The sequence below is a fragment of the Notothenia rossii genome (assembly GCF_949606895.1).
Source record: "Notothenia rossii genome assembly, chromosome: 2".
NCBI classification, from domain to species: domain Eukaryota; kingdom Metazoa; phylum Chordata; class Actinopteri; order Perciformes; family Nototheniidae; genus Notothenia; species Notothenia rossii.
This window is the reverse complement of record NC_136904.1, coordinates 5,556,657-5,579,153: the sequence shown is the minus strand read 5'-3', so window position 1 is coordinate 5,579,153 and position 22,497 is coordinate 5,556,657. Positions and strand designations below refer to the sequence as shown.

Genomic DNA, 22,497 nt, shown 5'->3' with positions numbered 1-22,497 from the left:
ATATAACTCTGTCCACGCAGAATTAAATCCTGTGTTCCTCCGGTACTTTTCTTTGATTTATCCATAGTTCGCTCATCGAGCCGGGGGTCAGGTTATTCACCCGCAGGAAAAGGCGCTCGCGCGGGACCGTAGCAGGGTGTGACGCATATTTGAGTTGACCTAATTAAAACCGTTTTGTTTTTTATCTATGTATCACAGTATCACCTCAAAATACAAGATACGAAACATTTTCAACCGTGCAACAAAATATAAATAGTCCTACAAATACTTTTATTTTATTTCCTTCTTATTTTTGTCTAAGCTCAAGGGAGCCAGAGCAGAGGGCTTAAAGGGCCGCATGCCCTAACCCTAACCCTAACCCTAACCCTAACCCTAACCCTAACCCTCACACCAGATACTGACTGGTTTTCGGACCCCCCCAGACCCCCCCAATAAAGCAAAACTACACGTTTCAGAGTGGCCTTTTATTGTGGCCAGCCTAAGGCACACCTGTGCAATAATCATGCTGTCTAATCAGCATCTTGATATGCCACAACTGTGAGGTGGGATGGATTATCTCGGCAAAGGAGAAGTGCTCACGATCACAGATTTTTCAAATTTGTGAACAATATTTGAGAGAAATTGTTATTTTGTGTATAGAAAATGTTTTAGATCTTTGTGTTCATCTCATGAAAAATGGGAGCAAAAACAAAAGTGTTGCGTTTATATTTTTGTTCAGTGTATGTCTGATTGGCTGGGCGGAATGCAAACCACGCCCCGTAAAACTCCAAAAAGGTTTTGTGAAGCCGCCATGTTATCATCTTCACATTAGCATTATTAGCGTTAGCATTAGCATTAGCACAAACGCAGAGAGACTAACTTATGGCAACACAAAAGATGTGTGGTGTCGGCGTTCTGGCGATTTACTCGGAAGGCTTCAGTAGAAGCTGCTGGGAGTCCCAGCAGCTTCTACTGAAGCCAGTCCCCAACTCCGGGGACTTCGGGTGGCAGTATACGCCGTGAAGTTGTTTGCGGCCTGCCAGTAAACCCAAGCAGAAGAAGAAGAAGTGTCAGCGGCTTCATTTGCGTAATCCTCCCCCAGGAATTTATTTCGGTGTGAATGCGATCTGTACTTAGTTCATGAGACCTAAAGAGTTCTCATGAACTAAGTTCTCATGAACCTTTTTGGGAAAAGAAATGCGGTGTGAATGCGCCTTATGTTTGGGAGGTAAACTAATGAGTCCAATGGAGGGGGGGGAGTGTGGGGGGGGGGGGGTTGAAATGTGTGATTTTAGCCCTTGCAAACCATTTACATGCACACAAAGCTATATAAAACAATACAAGCCAGGGGGCATAAAGGGGCCTCTAATACCTGTCGTTTGGCGTGTCTATTTGGAGATCCTTGGTCTAAATTGAGTGTATTTATGTCTGTGTGATCTGATGTCAGTGTTGCTCTATATATCCCATAATGAGCTGCCGTCTGCTCACACACCTTCTCTCTCTCTCTCTGTTTAATGTATTCTCTCTGTGTATCACACACTCCCTTTGGGACCACGATTTTCTTTGGGAGGTGACATTTCATGCAGCATCTTCACATGTTCTCACACACACACACACACACACACACACACACACACACACACACACACACACACACACACACACACACACACACACACACACACACACTCTGTATTCAGAGCAGTGCCGCATTTGCACAAACACACATTTCAAGGTGACAATATTTAACCAGTGTCTGAGTGGCTTCATGCTAACTCTTACCTTTGTGTCTGCACATCATCCGTGTGTGTGTGTGTGTGTGTGTGTGTGTGTGTGTGTGTGTGTGTGTGTGTGTGTGTGTGTGTGTGTGTGTGTGTGTGTGTGTGTGTGTGTGTGTGTGTGTGTGTGTGTGTGTGTGTGTGTGTGTGTGTGTGTGTGTGTGTGTGTGTGTGTGTGTGTGTGTGTGTGTGTGTGTTTGCATATGAAAGTGTAATGTGTGCATATACGTGATTTCACAGGAAATGAAAAAGACATGCAGCATCCTCATCTCCCTGTTGCCATGGCGATACTTACTGGTTATAACAGGATCATCTAATGGGTCCTCCATACAAATTAACCTGCCACCGTGTAGGATGGACTTTAAAAAAATATATATATATATTAATAAACTATAAATATTAACTATTGCCGTTAGCTTTTATGATCCATTTTGGAATTTTCATATATCGTTTTTTTTTATATCCATTACTGATATATTTATCATGTGCTTGCTTCTTTATTTATGATATTGGTCTACTTGTTTGTATTGCTTTATTATGTACTCTGTGTCCTTAGTGCTGTACATGTCCCCGCTGTGGGACTAATAAAGGATTGTTCTGCTTTCACATTTCTAAGATGTTCCAGTCATTATATACGGTGCTGCTTTCTGATATATAGCCTGTTCTATTTCTATATTAGCATGTGCGATACCTCGGCATCTCTTATATGCTATTTCCTGCATATGTCACTTCTATTCTTTATAGTCAAACTGTAATGATGCACTGAAATATTATACAAGTCTATCTAAACTGAAAGTATTATTTAGGAGCCAAATCATTAATGGTTATGAACAGGACCTGTAAAACCCCATTTGTTGTTATTTCTTGTAAAAGTAATTTATTTCTGATTGTTTTGTAAAAAAGCAAACAAATTAACAAGACAGACATGTCGCTGATGACGATGACCTAATATTTTATTTATAAGAAAAATATATGCTAGTTATATATGTTTTTTTTAAGCTTCTTCTTGCCCCTGTTGAACATGACAGACTATTTGAGAATTAGTATTTTTTTTTTTTTTTTTGGACTTTGTCAAAATTATTAATTTGAGTGAGAAGAAAAAAAGGAAAAAAATATATTATTGCTGTATTTTTTTGTTTCTGACATGTTCAATAAATTGACTAATAATACAAATAAGGTGTGATATTAGGAGTTAACGTGCAAAACATGCGAGTCATACCGAGGATTCAGGAAAAAACATTCACTTCAAATAAAATATCAGATAGTAGCTGGGTATCTGCACTTAATGCTTTAAAATGAAACGTCCCTCATCTGATAAAACCATTATTCCTTCATGTCTCATGATTTGACAGTAAATCATGGACTGATAATGAGATTTGATGGTTTGTTTCTGTGTTGACGCTCTCCTGCAGACGCTCTATTTCTTAATAAGTGCATAAACAGACTTCTGATGCTCATATTTCAACTGATTCGGAGATCTTCTGGCTATTCGCTATTGAATTTAGTGGCTTCCTGCGCCGGAGGGGTTCCTTAAGTCAATTGAATTATCTGACTTGAGAGCGGTCAACTTTCTTTTATTGAGTTGTCTGAGCCCTGAAGCTCCGCACGGAGAGGCCTGGTTCCGCCTCTTTGTCAATAACACTTTGCTTTATTTTCAGCCATAATTGCAAAGCCTGCATATCCAGATCCCCACTCTTTTATGTATTCTAGCTATTTTATTTAACTGCAATTTAGTCGATGTGATTTATACATTAGCACCAAGTTTCTGTAGATATAAGCACGCAGTGAAGTGGAAGTTGGGACAAGGAAAACCTAAAGAGACTAGAGAATGCATTTAACTTCAGAAGCGAGAGACAAAACGTCAAAATAACCCACAGAAAGATTAGCTAATTGGGTTTATGAATCCAAAGGACATCAAAAAAGAGGAAATGGTACAAAACAGAAGAGACATGACATCAAGCGAGCGACGTCAAATAATTAATAATAAATAAATCAATGTAACTTTTCTCTGTTTTCCTTTCCTTTGCAGAGACTTGTCGAAGAATCCTCTCAGCACTCTGTCGTGGCAGCTCTTCCAGCACCTGCAGATCTCCGAGCTGTAAGTCTTTTGTTTGTGTTTCGTAAGAGCAATTTATCATGGCTTCCTGCACTCAATGCAAATGGTGCTCACTGCATGCCATTGCAGTTCCTTTCTTTGATGAACAAAGTGCTCTAATTTGTCTGAGCACGTGTTAAAGACTGAACCTATAGGCGGTGTAGTGGCACTGTGATCTTAGAAGCCATTTGTTGACTTAATTAAGGCGCACAAAGGAGGGCGTAATCGTCTGCTGTGAGGAGCGAGGCTAACCCCAGCTTCTTGTTTGTTATGAATATTTTAAGCAATGATTGTGTTTATGAAATGCTCCTTCAGCGCCAGGGAGAACATTTTGATGTCTCCTCGCCCCGTAATTTACACATCATTACCACCGTCCATCATTTGCTCCTTTTATTCAAAGATTGAGAAAGGAAAAATGAAAGTGAGAATTTGTGATGATCAAAAAAAAGGTGATTGAGGAATACCTGGAATTCTGAATTATTAAAGGTCCCCTATTAAACTCTTCTTCATCAATATATCACAGGTCTCAGATATATACAGAGCCTGTCTCTGATTGGCTGAAACACCAAACAGATCATTGCAGCATTACCCATAATCCCCTCTGTTTCAGCCCTGTTTCCAAAGTGCTGATTCTCTGTCTGTTACTTTAGATGAAAATAAGGAGCCCCTCCCCACGCCCCTCTGAGAGAGATTTGGTTACAAAGAACTCAATGGTGCTCTAGCAGGAGATTCAGGTGATAAGGGGGGGGGGGGGGGTTACCATGGTTGGTGATTGGCTAATGGTTACACAAGACAACACATCGTTATGACATCATAAAGTGGCCGAAATCTGATCAGCTCATTTTCAGACAGGTTTTTATAGAAATGGATCAAAAAGAGAGAGAATCTTTGTTCCTGAAACTTTCAGAGTCTCTTTCACAGAGGGGACACATGTTGATGTAGAAGAGACATGAAGAAGAGGGGACAAATGTTGATGTAGAAGAGACATGGAGAAGAGGGGACACATGTTGATGTAGAAGAGACATGAAGAAGAGGGGACACATGTTGATGTAGAAGAGACATGAAGAAGAGGGGACACATGTTGATGTAGAAGAGACATGAAGAAGAGGGGACCCATGTTGATGTAGAAGAGACATGGAGAAGAGGGGACACATGTTGATGTAGAAGAGACATGAAGAAGAGGGGACACATGTTGATGTAGAAGAGACATGGAGAAGAGGGGACACATGTTGATGTAGAAGAGACATGAAGAAGAGGGGACACATGCTGATGTAGAAGAGACATGGAGAAGAGGGGACACATGTTGATGTAGAAGAGACATGAAGAAGAGGGGACACATGTTGATGTAGAAGAGACATGAAGAAGAGGGGACACATGCTGATGTAGAAGAGACATGGAGAAGAGGGGACACATGTTGATGTAGAAGAGACATGAAGAAGAGGGGACACATGCTGATGTAGAAGAGACATGGAGAAGAGGGGACACATGTTGATGTAGAAGAGACATGGAGAAGAGGGGACACATGTTGATGTAGAAGAGACATGGAGAAGAGGGGACACATGTTGATGTAGAAGAGACATGAAGAAGAGGGGACACATGTTGATGTAGAAGAGACATGGAGAAGAGGGGACACATGTTGATGTAGAAGAGACATGAAGAAGAGGGGACACATGTTGATGTAGAAGAGACATGAAGAAGAGGGGACACATGTTGATGTAGCAGAGACATGAAGAAGAGGGGACACATGTTGATGTAGAAGAGACATGAAGAAGAGGGGACACATGTTGATGTAGAAGAGACATGAAGAAGAGGGGACACATGTTGATGTAGAAGAGACATGAAGAAGAGGGGACACATGTTGATGTAGAAGAGACATGAAGATGAGGGGACACATGTTGATGAAGAAGAGACATGAAGAAGAGGGGACACATGTTGATGTAGCAGAGACATGAAGAAGAGGGGACACATGTTGATGTAGAAGAGACATGAAGAAGAGGGGACACATGTTGATGTAGAAGAGACATGAAGAAGAGGGGACACATGTTGATGTAGAAGAGACATGAAGAAGAGGGGACACATGTTGATGTAGAAGAGACATGAAGAAGAGGGGACACATGTTGATGTAGAAGAGACATGAAGAAGAGGGGACACATGTTGATGTAGAAGAGACATGAAGAAGAGGGGACACATGTTGATGTAGAAGAGACATGAAGAAGAGGGGACACATGTTGATGTAGAAGAGACATGGAGAAGAGGGGACACGTGTTGATGTAGAAGAGACATGGAGAAGAGGGGACACGTGTTGATGTAGAAGAGACATGAAGAAGAGGGGACACATGTTGATGTAGAAGAGACATGAAGAAGAGGGGACACATGTTGATGTAGAAGAGACATGAAGAAGAGGGGACACATGTTGATGTAGAAGAGACATGAAGAAGAGGGGACACATGTTGATGAAGAAGAGACATGGAGAAGTGGATTTAGCATAATCAGCGACCTTTAAAGTAATTTGTTGCAAACATAGGAGGTGTGTGGCTCAGTGGGTTGAGCGTTGGTGTTCGTATCAGGGGGTCACAGCAGGTTCAAACCCCACTGCAGTCAGCATGTCGTTGTGTCCATGAGACACTTTACCCCAAATTGCTCCTGTGGGGATTTCCTACAGTATTGAGTATCTGAGTCGCTTTGGATTTTTTTTAAAAAGCGTCTAACATGTAATATATTTACTCACTTTTGATCCATGCTGTGTATCAAAGGGTTAAAGGCTGAGGTACAGCGGGATGTGATGCTACGCTATTTCTATCAGACGTCCTTGTTGTGCTATTTGAGGTAGAAGCAGGGCAGGTCCTCTGAGAGGCGGCACGATGCTGATGAGGGGAGTCCTGCTGCGGCAAACTGCAGGAAGGGAAAGCCCTGCGCTCGCCGACTGATTACTTTGGCATTTTTGACATTCGGCTTTACGCTGAGTAGAACTTAAGTTAAGAAGAGATATTACTTTATTGATCCCAATTTGGGAAATGTTTGTGTTGCAGCAGCATTTACAATACAATACAAATGAAAAGAAATAAACAAGAAAGTAGAAAATATACATATTGAATTTACAAATTAACAATCCCTCGACCCGGCGATAAGTACATTTTTAATGCTTTTAATGCTTTTTCTATTTGAGATGTTTACATTTTTGATTGTTCATTTTTAGCCTTTCATTTCTCTAATGTACAATGCCTTGTATTTTTATCCCTAAAATGTCCCAAATTATGTAGTTAATTATTACCTCATCTTATATGGACTTAAACCACACTGTACATTTAAATGTATATATTCAGTCTAATGTTTAATATTCCATTCCTCACATACTTATGTCAATATAATAACTTTCTTTATATCTTGTTATTGTTCATTTGTCAACTCAACATGTATATTTTCTACTTTCTTGTATATTTCTAGTCTTTACATTTGTATTGCACAATGCCATGTCTTGTTATGCTGCTGCAACGCAAACATTTCCCAAAGTAGGATCAATCAAGTACTTCTTATTTGATCTTATATCAATGAACGCTCGCTCTCACCCGTCCTGTGGAGGAAGCGACTCCCAGCAGACCTCATACTGCTTCTGTGTCATCTCACTCTGAGCTCTCATCAGAGGCAGATGGGTCTCTGAATCCCTCATTGTGCTTGTTATTGGGTTGTGAATTTCATTCTTCACTGGATGGAGGAAGTTCTGTACTGCGTCCTACCAGCTGTCCGGCTCTCTTTGTAGAAGTTCGTCTGGCCTGTAGCTTCTCTTCTGCTGCAGTGTCTTTGTAAATATTGATTAGTGAGACACTGCTTTTTAATTAACATGAGCACTGTAGTCCATCATGCATGTGGGCCAGAGAGGCTAGTTTTCATCTGCAGTCCCATGAGGGCAAGTTGATAGCATTGAATTAGCATTTAAGCGCTTTGAGCCCCAGGAAAAGCACTATATAAACCACATGTATTTATATTATTAGTTTTGCAAGAAGATAAACAAGAGCAACTTAACACAGAAACAATCTTATGAGAACAATCACAGCACATCGAACGTGTTTGGAAGCACATGTGCAGATTTAAAAGCACATTAATACAAACGCATTAACACAACAGATACAAATGGACAAACAAGCACATATGAAAGCTTAAAGACATAAGTAATGATATAACCTCTGCTATAGTTTAAGCCGACATAAGGTTTGGCTGTCCGCCTGTAATAATGCTTTACAGAGAAAGAGTTGTCATGTTCCTCAGATCTGTGGATATAGTCTTCCAGGTATGCGCTGCTCGATAAGAATAGGTACTTTATCTAATATTCCCTCACAGTTCAAAAATACTTTTCAATTATATTTACTCTTAAAGTCGTGCACAGTTGTTTTGAGTGACAGGGGTTAGGGTTAGGGTTAGGGGTCACATGTCGCTAGTCAGGCCATGTGACGAAGGTAACTTTGTCACTGTGGACCGACGGCTTCGGGCCTTGTAATATTGCACATGTGGTTTGGTTTGGGGGTGTTGCCCAAACCTGTTTTGTCTGTTGCTCCTGATTGTGTTCACCTGGTGCCCTGTGTTGTTTCCTCCCCCCTCACCTGTGTCTTGTTGATTGATTAGTGTGTGTGTGTGTGTGTGTGTGTGTGTGTGTGTGTGTGTGTGTGTGTGTGTGTGTGTGTGTGTGTGTGTGTGTGTGTGTGTGTGTGTGTGTGTGTGTGTGTGTGTGTGTGTGTGTGTGTGTGTGTGTGTGTGTGTGTGTGTGTGGGCTCTGTTTTCCCTGTCAGTGGACAGGTAGTGTGTGTGAGATCCTTGTGGCTGCTGACTGTGTTCAGGGAGGACAGTCATATTGAGGCTGGTGACTATGTGCACATGAGAAATGCCCACACCGGGTTATATTTGAACTCTCTGCCTCCTTGCTTGGTCGGGCCGCTCAACGGTCAGCTTCACATTCCATATCTGATAACTCAAGGTTCCTTGACTTTGGCCATTATTGGGACACAACTGAGCTAGTTTCCCTAACCCTGATCCACTCCTATACCTATTATATGCCCTCATGAGCACACTTCTTTCTGCCAAAGTCAACACACTTATTCAACATTAAAGGGGACCTATTATGCAAACTCCACTTCCTCATGTCTCCTCTACATCAACATGTGTCCCCTCTTCTCCATGTCTCTTCTACATCAACATGTGTCCCCTCTTCTTCATGTCTCTTCTACATCAACATGTGTCCCCTCTTCTTCATGTCTCTTCTACATCAACATGTGTCCCCTCTTCTTCATGTCTCTTCTACATCAACATGTGTCCCCTCTTCCTCATGTCTCCTCTACATCAACATGTGTCCCCTCTTCTTCATGTCTCTTCTACATCAACATGTGTCCCCTCTTCTTCATGTCTCTTCTACATCAACATGTGTCCCCTCTTCTTCATGTCTCTTCTACATCAACATGTGTCCCCTCTTCTTCATGTCTCTTCTACATCAACATGTGTCGCCTCTTCTTCATGTCTCTTCTACATCAACATGTGTCCCCTCTTTTCCATGTCTCTTCTACATCAACATGTGTCCCCTCTTCTTCATGTCTCTTCTACATCAACATGTGTCCCCTCTTCTTCATGTCTCTTCTACATCAACATGTGTCGCCTCTTCTTCATGTCTCTTCTACATCAACATGTGTCCCCTCTTTTCCATGTCTCTTCTACATCAACATGTGTCCCCTCTTCTTCATGTCTCTTCTTCATCAACATGTGTCCCCTCTTCTTCATGTCTCTTCTACATCAACATGGGCTCCTTATTTTTCATCTAAAGTAACAGACAGAGAATCAACACTTTGGAAACAGGGCTGAAACAGAGGGGATTATGGGTAATGCTGCAATGATCTGTTTGGTGTGTCAGCCAATCAGAGACAGGCTCTGTTCTATATATCTGAGACCTGTGATATATTGATGAGAAACAGTATGATAGGCGACGTTTACACATTCCAGCCTTTCCTTTTCCCCCTGTACTTTGCTCGTTGGTTGATAGTGGGAGAGGTCAAGATGGTTAAAAGGTGATGCACTTCTGCCTTGCACCAATCAAGCTTCAGCATCATTTGAATCAGACTCAGATGCTGGGTTGTTTATTTGCTGTCGATCAATGTAATCCCCCATGAAGCCCTGACCAAGCCAATTATTTGTGTGTATCTAACTTTGAATAAACAACAACTTTATATGGCTTTTTATTATTGGATTATTGATTGAAGGTGTACTCGGCATATTGCTGCTATAACTGGTAAAGATGGGGTATTTTCTACTTTCTACACTTTTTAATTGGGGTTAGGGATAAGGTCATATTTGACAGTTGTGTTTTCATCATTGCAAACATTATATTTAAAGCTGTTCATACTTTTAACTAGAACATCTGAGTCACTGAACAGCGTTGCAGTATGAGCTAAAAGTTAAATGACCTCATATTCCTAGATAGACTACATCTCGTGCAACAAACACAAATAAGTAGCACAGTTTCCTTCCTGAACCGAATCCCCCCCACAGCTCCCAGCTCTGATGTGCAATCGCATTTCTTCTCGAGCAACCATTTTAGAAGCGCAACAAATGGTGTCTTTGTCTTTGTCTACATGGAGAGCAGGGTCCGTGAATGCTAATGAGGAGTGAGGCTTTATGTCTATTCCATTCGGTATGTTTGGTTAAGAGGTGTCAGTCGGAGTGGCGTGGCGGCACAGACGTGGACCGAGGCGTCGCGCGAGAAGCAAGCCGTGTGGAATCAGGCCTCGCTAATAGGAAATGAGTCACTCTATCACGGACGTCGCCCTGACATCATTACTCTGTTCACAACCCGACCACATTACCCTGGGAACTGCCAATCATTCAATCGCGCCAAATGAAGCGGGCACGCCGGGCGGCTATTGCTTTTAATTATTAGAATAATACACAATGCAGTATCAATGCTAAGTGCCAACACACGCGGCTGAACCTCACTGATAGTATGCAAATGGAGGTAGATGAAACCAGCTGAAATAATTTCCGTTTTATGTGACGAAAGGAGAGCATGGCCCTTTGCCATGACGCTGTCGCTGCCCCGTGTTATCTCACTCACTCTGGGCGCTGTTATTCTAATTGTGTTTCGTGTTTTTTAACAATGAAAGAGGACCAATTTCAAAGCTGCAACACGGTGACAGTGACCTGAAATGAATAGGACATGAAGAAGGCTTTTTCAAAGGGCTGCTAAATCTCATCAGAAGCAAAACATTGACAATGTTTCTGTGGATTAACTCCTCGTATGTTTCATTGTTTTTATTGCACTGCTGCTCCCAAATTGCCTAAATGACTTTCGTGAACAAAATGAAAGGAAATTAATGAAGTATATGAACTGCACTCGGTGGGACATATCAATTAAAAGATAATTTGTTCATCTCAAAGCTGCTGATAAAAAGTAGTGAAATCAGCATTACACATCATGTAGTTTCATCAAAGCATTGTGATTGGAGTGAGTTGGTAATTAAACGCTACATTTCCTGCTTTTAAGTGCGACTTCACACGCAATAAAACATGTTTTACTCAATAACAAAAGAGTGTTTACCAATTAGATAATCATTTAATCAGCTATTTCATCACAAAGGCAGGATTTCTCCGCTAACCTCAAACAGTGCCCACTCACTTTGGACCTTTTTGTATCTGATTTAAAATCCAGCTTTGAAACAAAAGTCGACCTGCGTGATGACTCAGGAGAAACAAGTCCTTCCTATCAGTCGGTGTAAATTAAGTCTGTTGTTATCTTATCAGGCTCTCCTTATCATGCCCCGTGAAGTGTAACTCCCAAACAGTTGCCTTGTTTTGCTGATTGGTCGTGCAGATATTTCACACCCCTTGCTATATCTTAATAAGAGTGACAATGCTATCGGAGAAATCTCAACAATCCAGAGTCTTTTGTGGCTCCTGTGAAAAGGCCCCAGCGTCACATTGAAGCCGCACAATGGCCATGTGCTCTGTGTTGCCTCTGGATGAGACTCAGATAATCGGATCTGCCTCTTTGTTTACGTGCCCTTTAGCCAAAGGACCAGAGCCACTGCAGTGTAATGCTCAGCCAATCAGAAGCTTGGAGCAGCAACTCGATTCTAAAACCGCCAATGTGATATTATTGGAGATTATTTGAAGCGAAAGTCAGACACCAACATCTTCAAGGAAGCTCGTTCTGTTTGGTCGACACAGAGAGGAAGATATTTCCTCCTGATTGAGCGACTGGAGGCAATGTGCATCCCCCGCCTCTGTGTTCTGTTCGCGCCACTTTAATCCAGAGCAGGGGCCGACGCAAAGTCAAACGTCTCAGAGCAGAATGAATTCCTTCTTTGAATATGGATGAAATATAACCAGATCAAACCTGTAATCTTCTGATATGACTGCCAGTGGATTAGAATTAATTACACATTTAATGTCATCCAAAGGGCTGCATGACAGGTGGATTACTGACGTGTAACCTTTTATTAGGGTCCAATGGCACTGAGGGCAGACTCTTTACTGAGATGTGTAAGAAATTAAAATCCATATTGAATGACGTAATTTAGCTTAAACACACAGTACGTTTAAAACTCTTTTATTCTGAAAACAGTTCCGGTTATAGTTTACTTTGAAAAGCTGTATTGAAAGGCGTTGCCGTTGACAACAATGACCACTTCCGGTTTTACGTTAAAATCGATTGCAACCGTTAAAATGCATTACATAAAAAGTCATGACAGAGTGTATGAGTAGAAAAGGCGTGTGGAGTGATGCAATGAACACACAACGGCTAAATCCTCACACAGAAGAACACAGGGAGGGAGGTTCCCTTTCTACGTCAACAGCCGGCATTGAAAGGAGGAGCCGTTTCATCAGATATAGACGGGGGGGGGGAGGGAGGTTCCCTTTGTACGTCAACAGCCGGCATTGAAAGGAGGAGCCGTTTCATCAGATATAGACGGGGGGGTTCCTGGCTTGTTCGCTCTTCTTCACCCCATCGCTGCAGCACCGGGGCCACAGCTGTTTGTTTCATTACCACGCTACTTAATTAAAGTAACCAATTTGACCCTTTTCAGAGACTCCATTGGTGTCTTTATTTTAACTTCTCTCCTGGACGCGAGAACGACGAACACAATCCAACAGATGACATGACATTCACATCAACTCTTCAAAGCACAAAGGCAGGCTTGCAGGGGGCAAAGACAGGACTAACATGTAAAATGCATGAGCAGAGGTCGGGCTGTGGGCAGCAGCCTGGACCCAGACTGCATGGTATTTAACTGAAATGTGTTAATTTGGAATAAACCACTTAAGATGAGTCATATAGTTTGAAAGGGGGTAATAATATATTTCAAAGAGCAAGACAGTGACACGAAAAAAAAACTAATTCAATGCAACCACAGACAAGACTGCTCCAATCACAACACAAACATGTACGACACTCATTTGTACGTAACTCATTTAAGGCCACAGAGAGAACAAATGCATTTTCCCAGCAACACAATATATAAATAAATAGTGTTTTGTACTTTAATTAATCAATAGCATGTACAGTTAACAGCTTAAAAGAAGACACAGCATGTTCAACCGCTGGAACATAAGTTAAGCGTTGTATCTATAAAGGATCTTTTACCTACGGTTTTGGATACTGAGGGAGTGGGAGAAAAGTATTCAGGGGACATGAAGCAACCGTTGCTTATTTTAACAGTTTTATGTGAAGCTGAGTACAAATGACAACACATGGCAATTTCCCTCGACAGCGTGTTTTACTGTGACATGGAGTAGAGAAAGAGTTTAGGAAAGGCTCGAGATGATTTCTGCTTGAAGATATGTTGGGTCTTATTATTATTATTATTATTTGTCCTCATTCTTGTGCTTTTTCCTACGAATGTCCTTCAACACGTATGAATGTTCACTTATTACGAGCATTCAGCAACATTTCGAGGATGCCGAAAAATATCTTCAAAAGTGGAAAATAAATTCTGATTCCATTTAGCTGACGCTTTAATCCAAAGCAACATACAATAAGTGCGTTCGACCAAGAAGACAACCTTGAAGAAAACAGAATCATATAAGTACATCAGGTTTCATAGAGCCAAACATTTGAACTGCCTTTATTAGTATATAAGTGCTTTGTTAGTAACTGTATCTCTCGAAGTGGAGTCTAAAGAGATGAGTTTTCAGTCTGAAGAAGATGTGTAAGCTTTCTGCTGTCCTGATTTCAATGGGGAGCTCATTCCACCATTTTGGAGCCAGGATAGCAAACCCACATGTTTCTGCTGATGGGAACTTGGGTCCCCCTCACAGTGCGGGTGCAGCGAGCTGTTTGGCTGATGCAGAGCGGAGTGCACGTGCTGGGGTGTACGGTTTAACCATGTCCTGGATGTAGGAAGGGCCAGATCCATTCGCAGCATGGTACGCAAGTACCAGTGTCTTGACGTGGATTCTAGCAGTTACCGGAAGCCAGTGAAGGGAGCCGAGGAGCGGCGTGGGAACATTTAGGAAGGTTGAAGACTATAGATTATCTGTGGACTTGTGGTGAAAATCTAATTTATTTGACCCATCCATCGTCCTCCTTGTTCAGAATGTGATGCCCTTCATACTTTCTGGTATGAGTAATACATACACGTGTTTTAGGTTTTCTAGGGATATACACAAATCACATCATCTATAGTTACAGTGTTTAGAAAAGCTTTTTCTTTTAAAAAAACAAAACTAAATGCGAGACATGTTTGTTTTAATATTAGAAAATGCTATATATTAAGGTGTGTCTGCATTAATATGCATTTTAAGACGATGTTTGGCTAGAAATGTGAATTTGACTTTCTTTACCGATAGTGAATGTGCAAACTGTCTACCCAATTTATCATTTAATGCCATGTATAGGATTCTGTGGCATCTTACTGCAGTGTAATGGCAAAACCGCACTAGATATATATCATTTTGTAAATGCATCCTTCGTCTCACACATGCAAGACAGAGTTGAAAGTGTCCCTTCTGAAATCTTTGACTCTGAAGAAAAATGGTCTGAATCTTCTCCGGCTCACTTTGTCCATTTCCCCCACCTGGCGCCTCTCTGACCTGACCCGGGCGTCGCCTCTCCGTCACATGATTGCTGTGCAGCTGGTGTGTCGATAAGCCACGGTCAGGTCTGGCTCTTCAGACAAATAAAGCCCTGGTTTAAAAAAAGACATCCTGCAGAGACGCTGACTGGCCGAGTGGCTGCGAGCTCACAGAAAAGCAATGATGGGACTAAACGGTGATTTACTTATTTGCAGCATTCTGCTTTTATCCATGACACAAGCAGAAGATTCAGCGTGAGAAAGATGGAGCACGTCCAGCGACAGACAGTGCCAGTGTGGTGAAGCAATGATGCACACTTAGTACGGTACGAAGCAGCACATTTAGCAAGGATCAGGGGAACACGTTGTAAAAGCTCTTGGTGACGAGAAGAGTATTACATCTGACATCGGTTGAGTCACCTCTCCACGTCCCCCTGATTGATTTATTCTTTTTCTAAAACCCTAATCTCTTGAACCCCCTGCTGTACACTAAAACACATTGACATTTCTGACAGATAAAGAGCAACTGTGATGTAGCAACCGTGCAGTAAAAGATGACACCAGTACATGGGAACATCTGGTGATTCAGCCTATGAATAGATGTCCAACCGTCAATCACCCGCGTGAAGACTCGAGAAGCCAATCTGATGGCATGACAGCTAGATTATATATTTCCCCCCTCTATTATAATAATGACTACGGGCCACAATGTTTGAGTGACAAGTGATCTATGGGAAGTGTTGCTCAGAAAAACAACAGCAATGAGTGCTCTGCATCAAACATGGAGGCAAACAATAGAGTGATACGATTAAAAAACAAAACAGCAACACAATGCAAATCCATATAGCATGACACACACATGATTTACTGTGCTCTCTTAGCCCACTGCATACACTTTACAATGATGACGGCTGCAGATGCATTTTACATTTCCAACATGAGCAAAACAAATTGGTTTTAATTTCCAGTCAACCTTCTTTTTTGTCACTTGCTCGCCAGCTGGTTCAAGATGTTTAAACTCATAACTTTACCTCCTACTGACTTTATTTTATAGTCATCAATTTTAAATGAACAATATAAAAGAGTCTCATTAAATGTGCTGGCTTAATACATAATATGCTGCTTAAAGGCTAGCTAACAAGGTGACCAGATTTTCAAAATTAAAACCGGGGACATTTTGAGTTTTGCGGTCAATATATCATTAACATATCCAATTTTCTTCACTGTTAAAGAAAAAAGGGGGACAATTCTGGTTCAATGTAATTCGAACATTTGAACGACGATAGCTCATATATGAGATTTCAAAAGTATTTTATTTTGAAATTCTGCATCAGATTGTCCAGATTCTCTCTGAGTGATTAGATGGGGTCTCCAGCTATCACCATGAAGTGAAATAAGTATTTGATTGACTTCGAATGACTCTTTCATTATGGACGGTTTCCATTAAATAATAATCAAAATATAGATGGACAATAGATCTAATTTGAGATTTTAAACAACATACATTTTAAATAGTCACCCAGTGGAAATGTCAGATATGTCTTCATAACTGTATAGGCCTACTTACATTTTATATTCACTCAGTTATAGTGTGGTAGTTATACGTAGTTTGTTTTAAATTATTATTGATCACATTATATAGTACATATTTCTTAATTTAAGCTCCAGTATATATGAATATGTTTGGTGTGTTTTTTAGGTATATTTTTTTGTTGACCGACTAAAAGCTTTTATTTTGAAGGCAGTTTTTACAGGCCTCTACCGTAAAGCATAGGATAATCGCGCACCGCAATACAACGTGCGGGCTGCCGGCTTGACTGTTTTCCGAAGTGGGGTCTGGCTTGACCACAGTCTGTTTACCCAGTGTTTCCTGACATGAAACGTCTTATTTCACCTTACTATGTGTTTTTAACGTATATTAAAAAAACGGGGACATTTCAACCGGGGACAGGCCAATACAAACGGGGACTGTCCCTGGAAAACGGGGACGTCTGGTCACCCTAAGCTAACTAGCCTAAAATAACTAGCCTAAGATAACTAGCTTAATATACATTGAAGAATACATTTGTTGATTACTTCACCTGCTGACATCTTAGGTTTCCAGTTTTTATTGTAAAAACAAAAAACAAATCAAAGGTTCATTAAATGGGAACTTAATGGCTAAATACTTATATATATATATTTCCAAACATTTGGTCTACCTACGCTGTAAAATGTATTATCTCTTCGATTTCCACACGGCATCTATTGCACGTCTGTCCGTCCTGGGAGAGGGATCCCTCCTCTGTTGCTCTCCCTGAGGTTTCTCCCATGTTCCCCTTTAAACTGTGGGGTTTCTCTGGAAGTGTTTCCTTGTAAGATGTGAGGGTCTAAGGACAGAGGGTCTAAGGACAGAGGGTCTAAGGACAGAGGGCGTCGTTTTCTCATACTGATATTCTGTACAATATGTGCTGTTGTATTTGCTGTAAAGTGTCTTTACTGTAGGGTATTTTTATTATACGTACAGCACTTTGGCTCGACCAAAAATCGTTTTAAAAATGTGCAATATAAATAAAACGTGATTTGATTTGAAAACATATCATTGATGCTTAAACTAGATCTCCCAGGCAGAAAGGCAGCCATCCAATCACCTTGGAAGTAAAGCTTTATTTAGCACGGTTGATTCAGTCATATAGTAAATCGGGACTCTACCCAAATATCGTGCACCATCTCGTAACCCACAACCATTGTTTGTCCATTTTGGGCATTGGAACAAATCCAAGTAGAAAGAGATCATGAATATCTGAGTAGTGTGGGTGTTTTTAGTTTTTACTTTGAATCAACTCGTCCCTAGTTTCCAGTTTCCTTGTAAAACAAACAGAAATCCATGCAGTTGACTTATTATGACGCTTAAGGGGAAGCAATAGATTGGCGCTGTGGGCAGGTGTACTTATAGTAAGGGTTGAATGCATTACCATCTAAATGTACTGTATTATATTAAGAGTAACTAACACGAACATATTTCAGCTGAATCACAATAAACCCAGGCATCCGAGGAAATGCACCCAAGATCAGCAGCACTGTGGTAAATAAAGCAATTTATTAAACACACAGGATTTAAAAACCTCACATAATTCCTGACAACAGTATGAGGAGAGCATTCAAGCTGAGATCAAAGCGCTGAGCAACAATGCGGTATATAGCTTATCGCTGCCTGTGATCCACGGCTCCTCAGCCAAAGCACCTGTGTGTACATTTCCCAGAAAAACAGCCTCCGGTGGTGATCATTACGTCTTCTCTGAGGAGCGGGGGGGGGGGGATCGTTAGCCAGCTCCACGGAAACATCACGCTGTTAGCTCTCCGTATCGGGGGTCACGCTGCTGTTTGCTTTGGTTCTTTTCCAAGTCTAATCTGCTCTCCTCGAGACACGTATCAACTTCCAGCTGTCGGTTTCATGTCTTGTATTCGTGTTGTATAGATCGTGGAGTGGTGGCAACACAACGATGTTACTGTACAGCAGCGTTTCAGTAAGATACGCTGGTCAAAGGGTTTACGGAGGTTTCAATGTCCCGGACAAATGGGAGAAATGTAACATTTAAAAATCCAATTGAAGAAGATTCAACTTATTGTCATTACGTAGTACAGGTTAACGTAACGAAACGGTTTCTCTGCATTTGACCCATCCCGGTGTTAGGAGCAGTGTGCTGCCATTATGAACGGCGCCCGGGGAGCCGTGTAGGGAACAGTGCCTTGCTCAGGGACACCTCGGTAGCACTTGGTCTTTCCGGGACTTGACCTGGTGACCTTCCAGTGTCCAAGCCAACTCCCTATGGACTTCGCCACCACCTCCCTATGTTTTAACTCTTAACAAAAATAGCTTGCCCCAGCTTTAGTTCAACATATTCTCATATCGCAAAAAAAAAGTACGCACGGCTCTAAACACCCTCATTGTAGGTCTCTTGCATTAATGTCAATTTATGTTCTGTGGACTGTGTTTTTAAATATATTATTAACCAGCACTTATTAATACTTGTATACCCCGTTTATCTATAGGCCCTTTGTTGTTGTATGTATGTCACACTGTGGGACTGCGGGAATCGGTATCTCGACATTTCTGTATGTATAACACATGTAGACATTTTGACAATAAAGCTGACTTTGACTTATAAAAATAAATAAATAAATAATGATATAAACAATAAAAGGGGAAATATAAATACGGTTTCTAATAATAAAATGCACGTAGGCCTATACTGTATGAATCATAACAATTGAACTATTCTAACTTATCTTTAATACACTTCACGTTATGCTTAAGTGGAATCATTTCTCCTACATATTATGACGGGAGAGATTGACATTTGACAGATTTTACGGCGAACGTAAACACAGCTGCACATTATAGGCTGATGTTTGAAACCTTCTCATTTACATGGACCCCCTTGCTGCTGTTTGCAGCTGCATGTCGGCCCTGAACAGCTCTGCCCAGAGGAATAGTGTAATATATGGAGGTGGTGGTTCTTATTAACAATTAACATAATTACAGTATGAAGGGACCGCCTGCGCCCTGCTCTGCTGAGCTTTGATCCCTCGTGGTTGAACTTGCTCAGCGTTTAGTGCTCTAACGCATCGACATGGAGGAAACCACCTGTCTGGGATGAGAGCTCCTCTGTGCTGCAGTCAATACTGCCAGCTTGTATAGCACACATTAGGAGTGGTGCACTGTGGGGTGTTTCGTTTCTACCTGCAATTTAAAGGAGATCTTTTTTAAAAGGTGGTAGTTAAACGGGTAAACTAGGGGCTAGGGTTATACTTTTTTAATTGTATGTTTGTCTGTTGCACTGTATCCTAACGTATTCAGTCGATCTCTATAAATATATATCCCACTGTATATAGTGTATGTACATGTTAGCTCTCATTCTACAATGTTTTTTATCGCATGTGCACTGTGGGATATTTAGTTGTACCTGCAATTTAGATGTGAGATTTCTTTTAACTCGGTATTTAAACTGGTAAACTAGGGGCTATGTTTATACTTTTTTAGTAATCTGTTGTAATGTATATATATACCTATAGTGAAACTCTAGATATATATCCTTCTGCTGTAGTGCCGAGGACATGGAGTCGGAGGCGGTGCAATGGAGATGTGAAAGGGTACTTTAATAGAGAACAGAATAGGACATGTTGTCGGGTCGCAGCCCGGGTCGACAAGAGAAAGAGCCAAGAGGGCACACACTATATATAAGTAACACATAACATGTCCGTGCGGGAACAATAGCCGCAACTGTAGTTCCCAGTTTGAATTATGAACCAGTGGTTAAATACGTGGTCACCACAATATATATCCTTCTACTGTACATATGTAAATATTAGCTGTTTATTTTTACAATATCTTCATCTCATTTGCAATGGCTTGTGAACATCATGCTTATGTAACAAAACCATTTCCCACTTTGTGATCAATAAAGTATATTTTTAGACTCAATATATTTTTGAAATAAGAAAAATGTGTTTAAGAGAGTCACAAGAGTTTTTATTGCAACTATGATATAGCGCGTACTGGACTTGGAAAGCATTCAGACCTTCATGTTGTGGAATGTAATGTTTAATAACCCGAGTCATTGATTCCCGAGTATGTTCCGAAAAACATTTCCTGGAAAATAATATTTACTCTTTCTCTTTTTCCGTCTGTTATTCATCAGATAACAAAGACAGTTATTCTAGCTAGAATTGTCGACAGTACATGTCGCCTGAGATAATACCTGGAAAGTATTAGATGATGGAAATAGTCCGTGTGATCTGTTCAAAAAGATATATTTATTTCTGCTTTTGTTGTCTTTTTTAATCTCTTCCATTCCAAAGTGCAGTTATGTTTTTTTCATCGAAGATCGAACAAAAAAGTGTTTTTGTTGCTCGATAAAGAATCAGTGTGTACAAGAAATTGCTGCAATTGAAGACACAAGGAATTCGTACACTTTTAGATGTTATCTCGTTATTGTTTCCTCTTCATAACGCACTGGAAAAACCAACACATAAAGAACAGAATGGATATATTTGGTGTTTCCCATTATCTCACACCTCCGCAGTGAAAGGCTCAGTATCAGATCCAGTGAACACCTGCACATAATAACCCAGATCCAGCTGCGCAAATCTATTCTCATTACTTGATATAGCACGGTGGACATAGCACATTCATTATTCATACTTTCTGCAAACTCTAACTGACCTCTGTCAAGGACATTTGGACAGGAATTCATCTTGACAAAATTGGCCAATCGCAGCCTCTAAATTGGACATATGCAAAAACGCAGAGGTGGAGTGTGTGGAATAATGGGACACTGCCTCTGCACACGGCACTGAGAGTGATACGTGTGCACACGGGCCTAATGACACCTTTCTGAATCTAATACAGCCGCAGAACGATGGCCCGGGCTCTGATTTGACCTTCGACCTTCTCACATTTGGAATGCCGCAGAGATGGCCTTCATGGTTTTTCATCTGGTCTGTTTATCTGAATAAATCTGAAGCCATGCATCATGTGTGACTGTCATACATGCCAGGGTATCATGGGTAAGCAGTCAATTGATGTGTGTTAGTGTTGGAGTACTATGGATTTTATTGTTGGGATATTTATTGTGGAATAATGCTGCTGATTTGGTGATGGTTTGCAGATTGTTATTGCTTCCTTTATTGCTGTTGCTAATGTGTGTACAGCAGAAAGTTTGTGCCGTCTCTTAAACACTAGATTTCATTTAATTTCTCTTAATCAGATAAGATAAGAGGTACTTTATTGATCCCAATTTGGGAAATGTTTGCATTGCAGCAGCATACAAAACAACAAAACAAAACAAGGCGTAGCACATAAGCAAAGAGTAGAAATAAGCAATAATTGAAGCATCTCAAAATATAATTACTAGAGACTATTTCCTTTTTGACGCTGCTTTCGATTCAATCTTCTTACTCTGCACTGTAACTTTTTTTTTTTTATTCTTGTGTTTTTTATACCAGTTGTATTCTATTTTATCTGGTTTAATTTTATTCTCTTGACTTTTTAACGACTGTTTTTAAATGGATTTGAAAGTAATTTTAGAAGACACGAAAAGCTTGAATTAGTTTTGCCTTTTAATTCAGCCTTTTGTTATAAAGAGTCTACTTCCTGTTTGAAGCCTGATTGTAACACGGGAAATGGCTGTTCTTATATATCTCTGTATCAGGTCTCCTCGACCCCTCAAACACACACACACACACACACACACACACACACACACACACACACACACACACACACACACACACACACACACACACACACACACACACACACACACACACACACACACACACACACACACACACACACACAGACACACACACAACCTCTCACACTCACACACAGTTGGCCATCGGGAGCAACTCAGGGTTCAGTACCCCTATAATAACATGGATATAAGAATACTTCACCAAAACATTTCAAATTCTTCCGTTTGAGTATTTGTTGGAGGTCTGAGAAGAAATATGTATTTGTTGGTTGTTTATTATAAATGTTGATGCTTCACCTGTTGGAGGAGAGGTCCATCTCAAAAATGCAAAATACCCAAAAGAGCTTTTTAGAGTTTTGTCA

At 40.8% G+C, this 22,497-nt stretch overlaps 1 protein-coding gene across 4 annotated transcripts in view; it reads left to right on the top strand.

Annotated features, from left to right (window-relative positions):
* ntrk3b (neurotrophic tyrosine kinase, receptor, type 3b) overlaps positions 1 to 22,497 on the top strand; it is a 290,186-nt gene that overhangs the window by 121,516 nt on the left and 146,173 nt on the right. For all 4 annotated transcript variants that reach the window (XM_079667171.1, XM_079667172.1, XM_079667173.1 and 1 more), the window contains exon 4: positions 3,787 to 3,855. In XM_079667171.1, the coding sequence (XP_079523297.1) occupies positions 3,787 to 3,855 (69 nt within the window). The remainder of the gene's footprint in view (positions 1 to 3,786; positions 3,856 to 22,497) is intronic.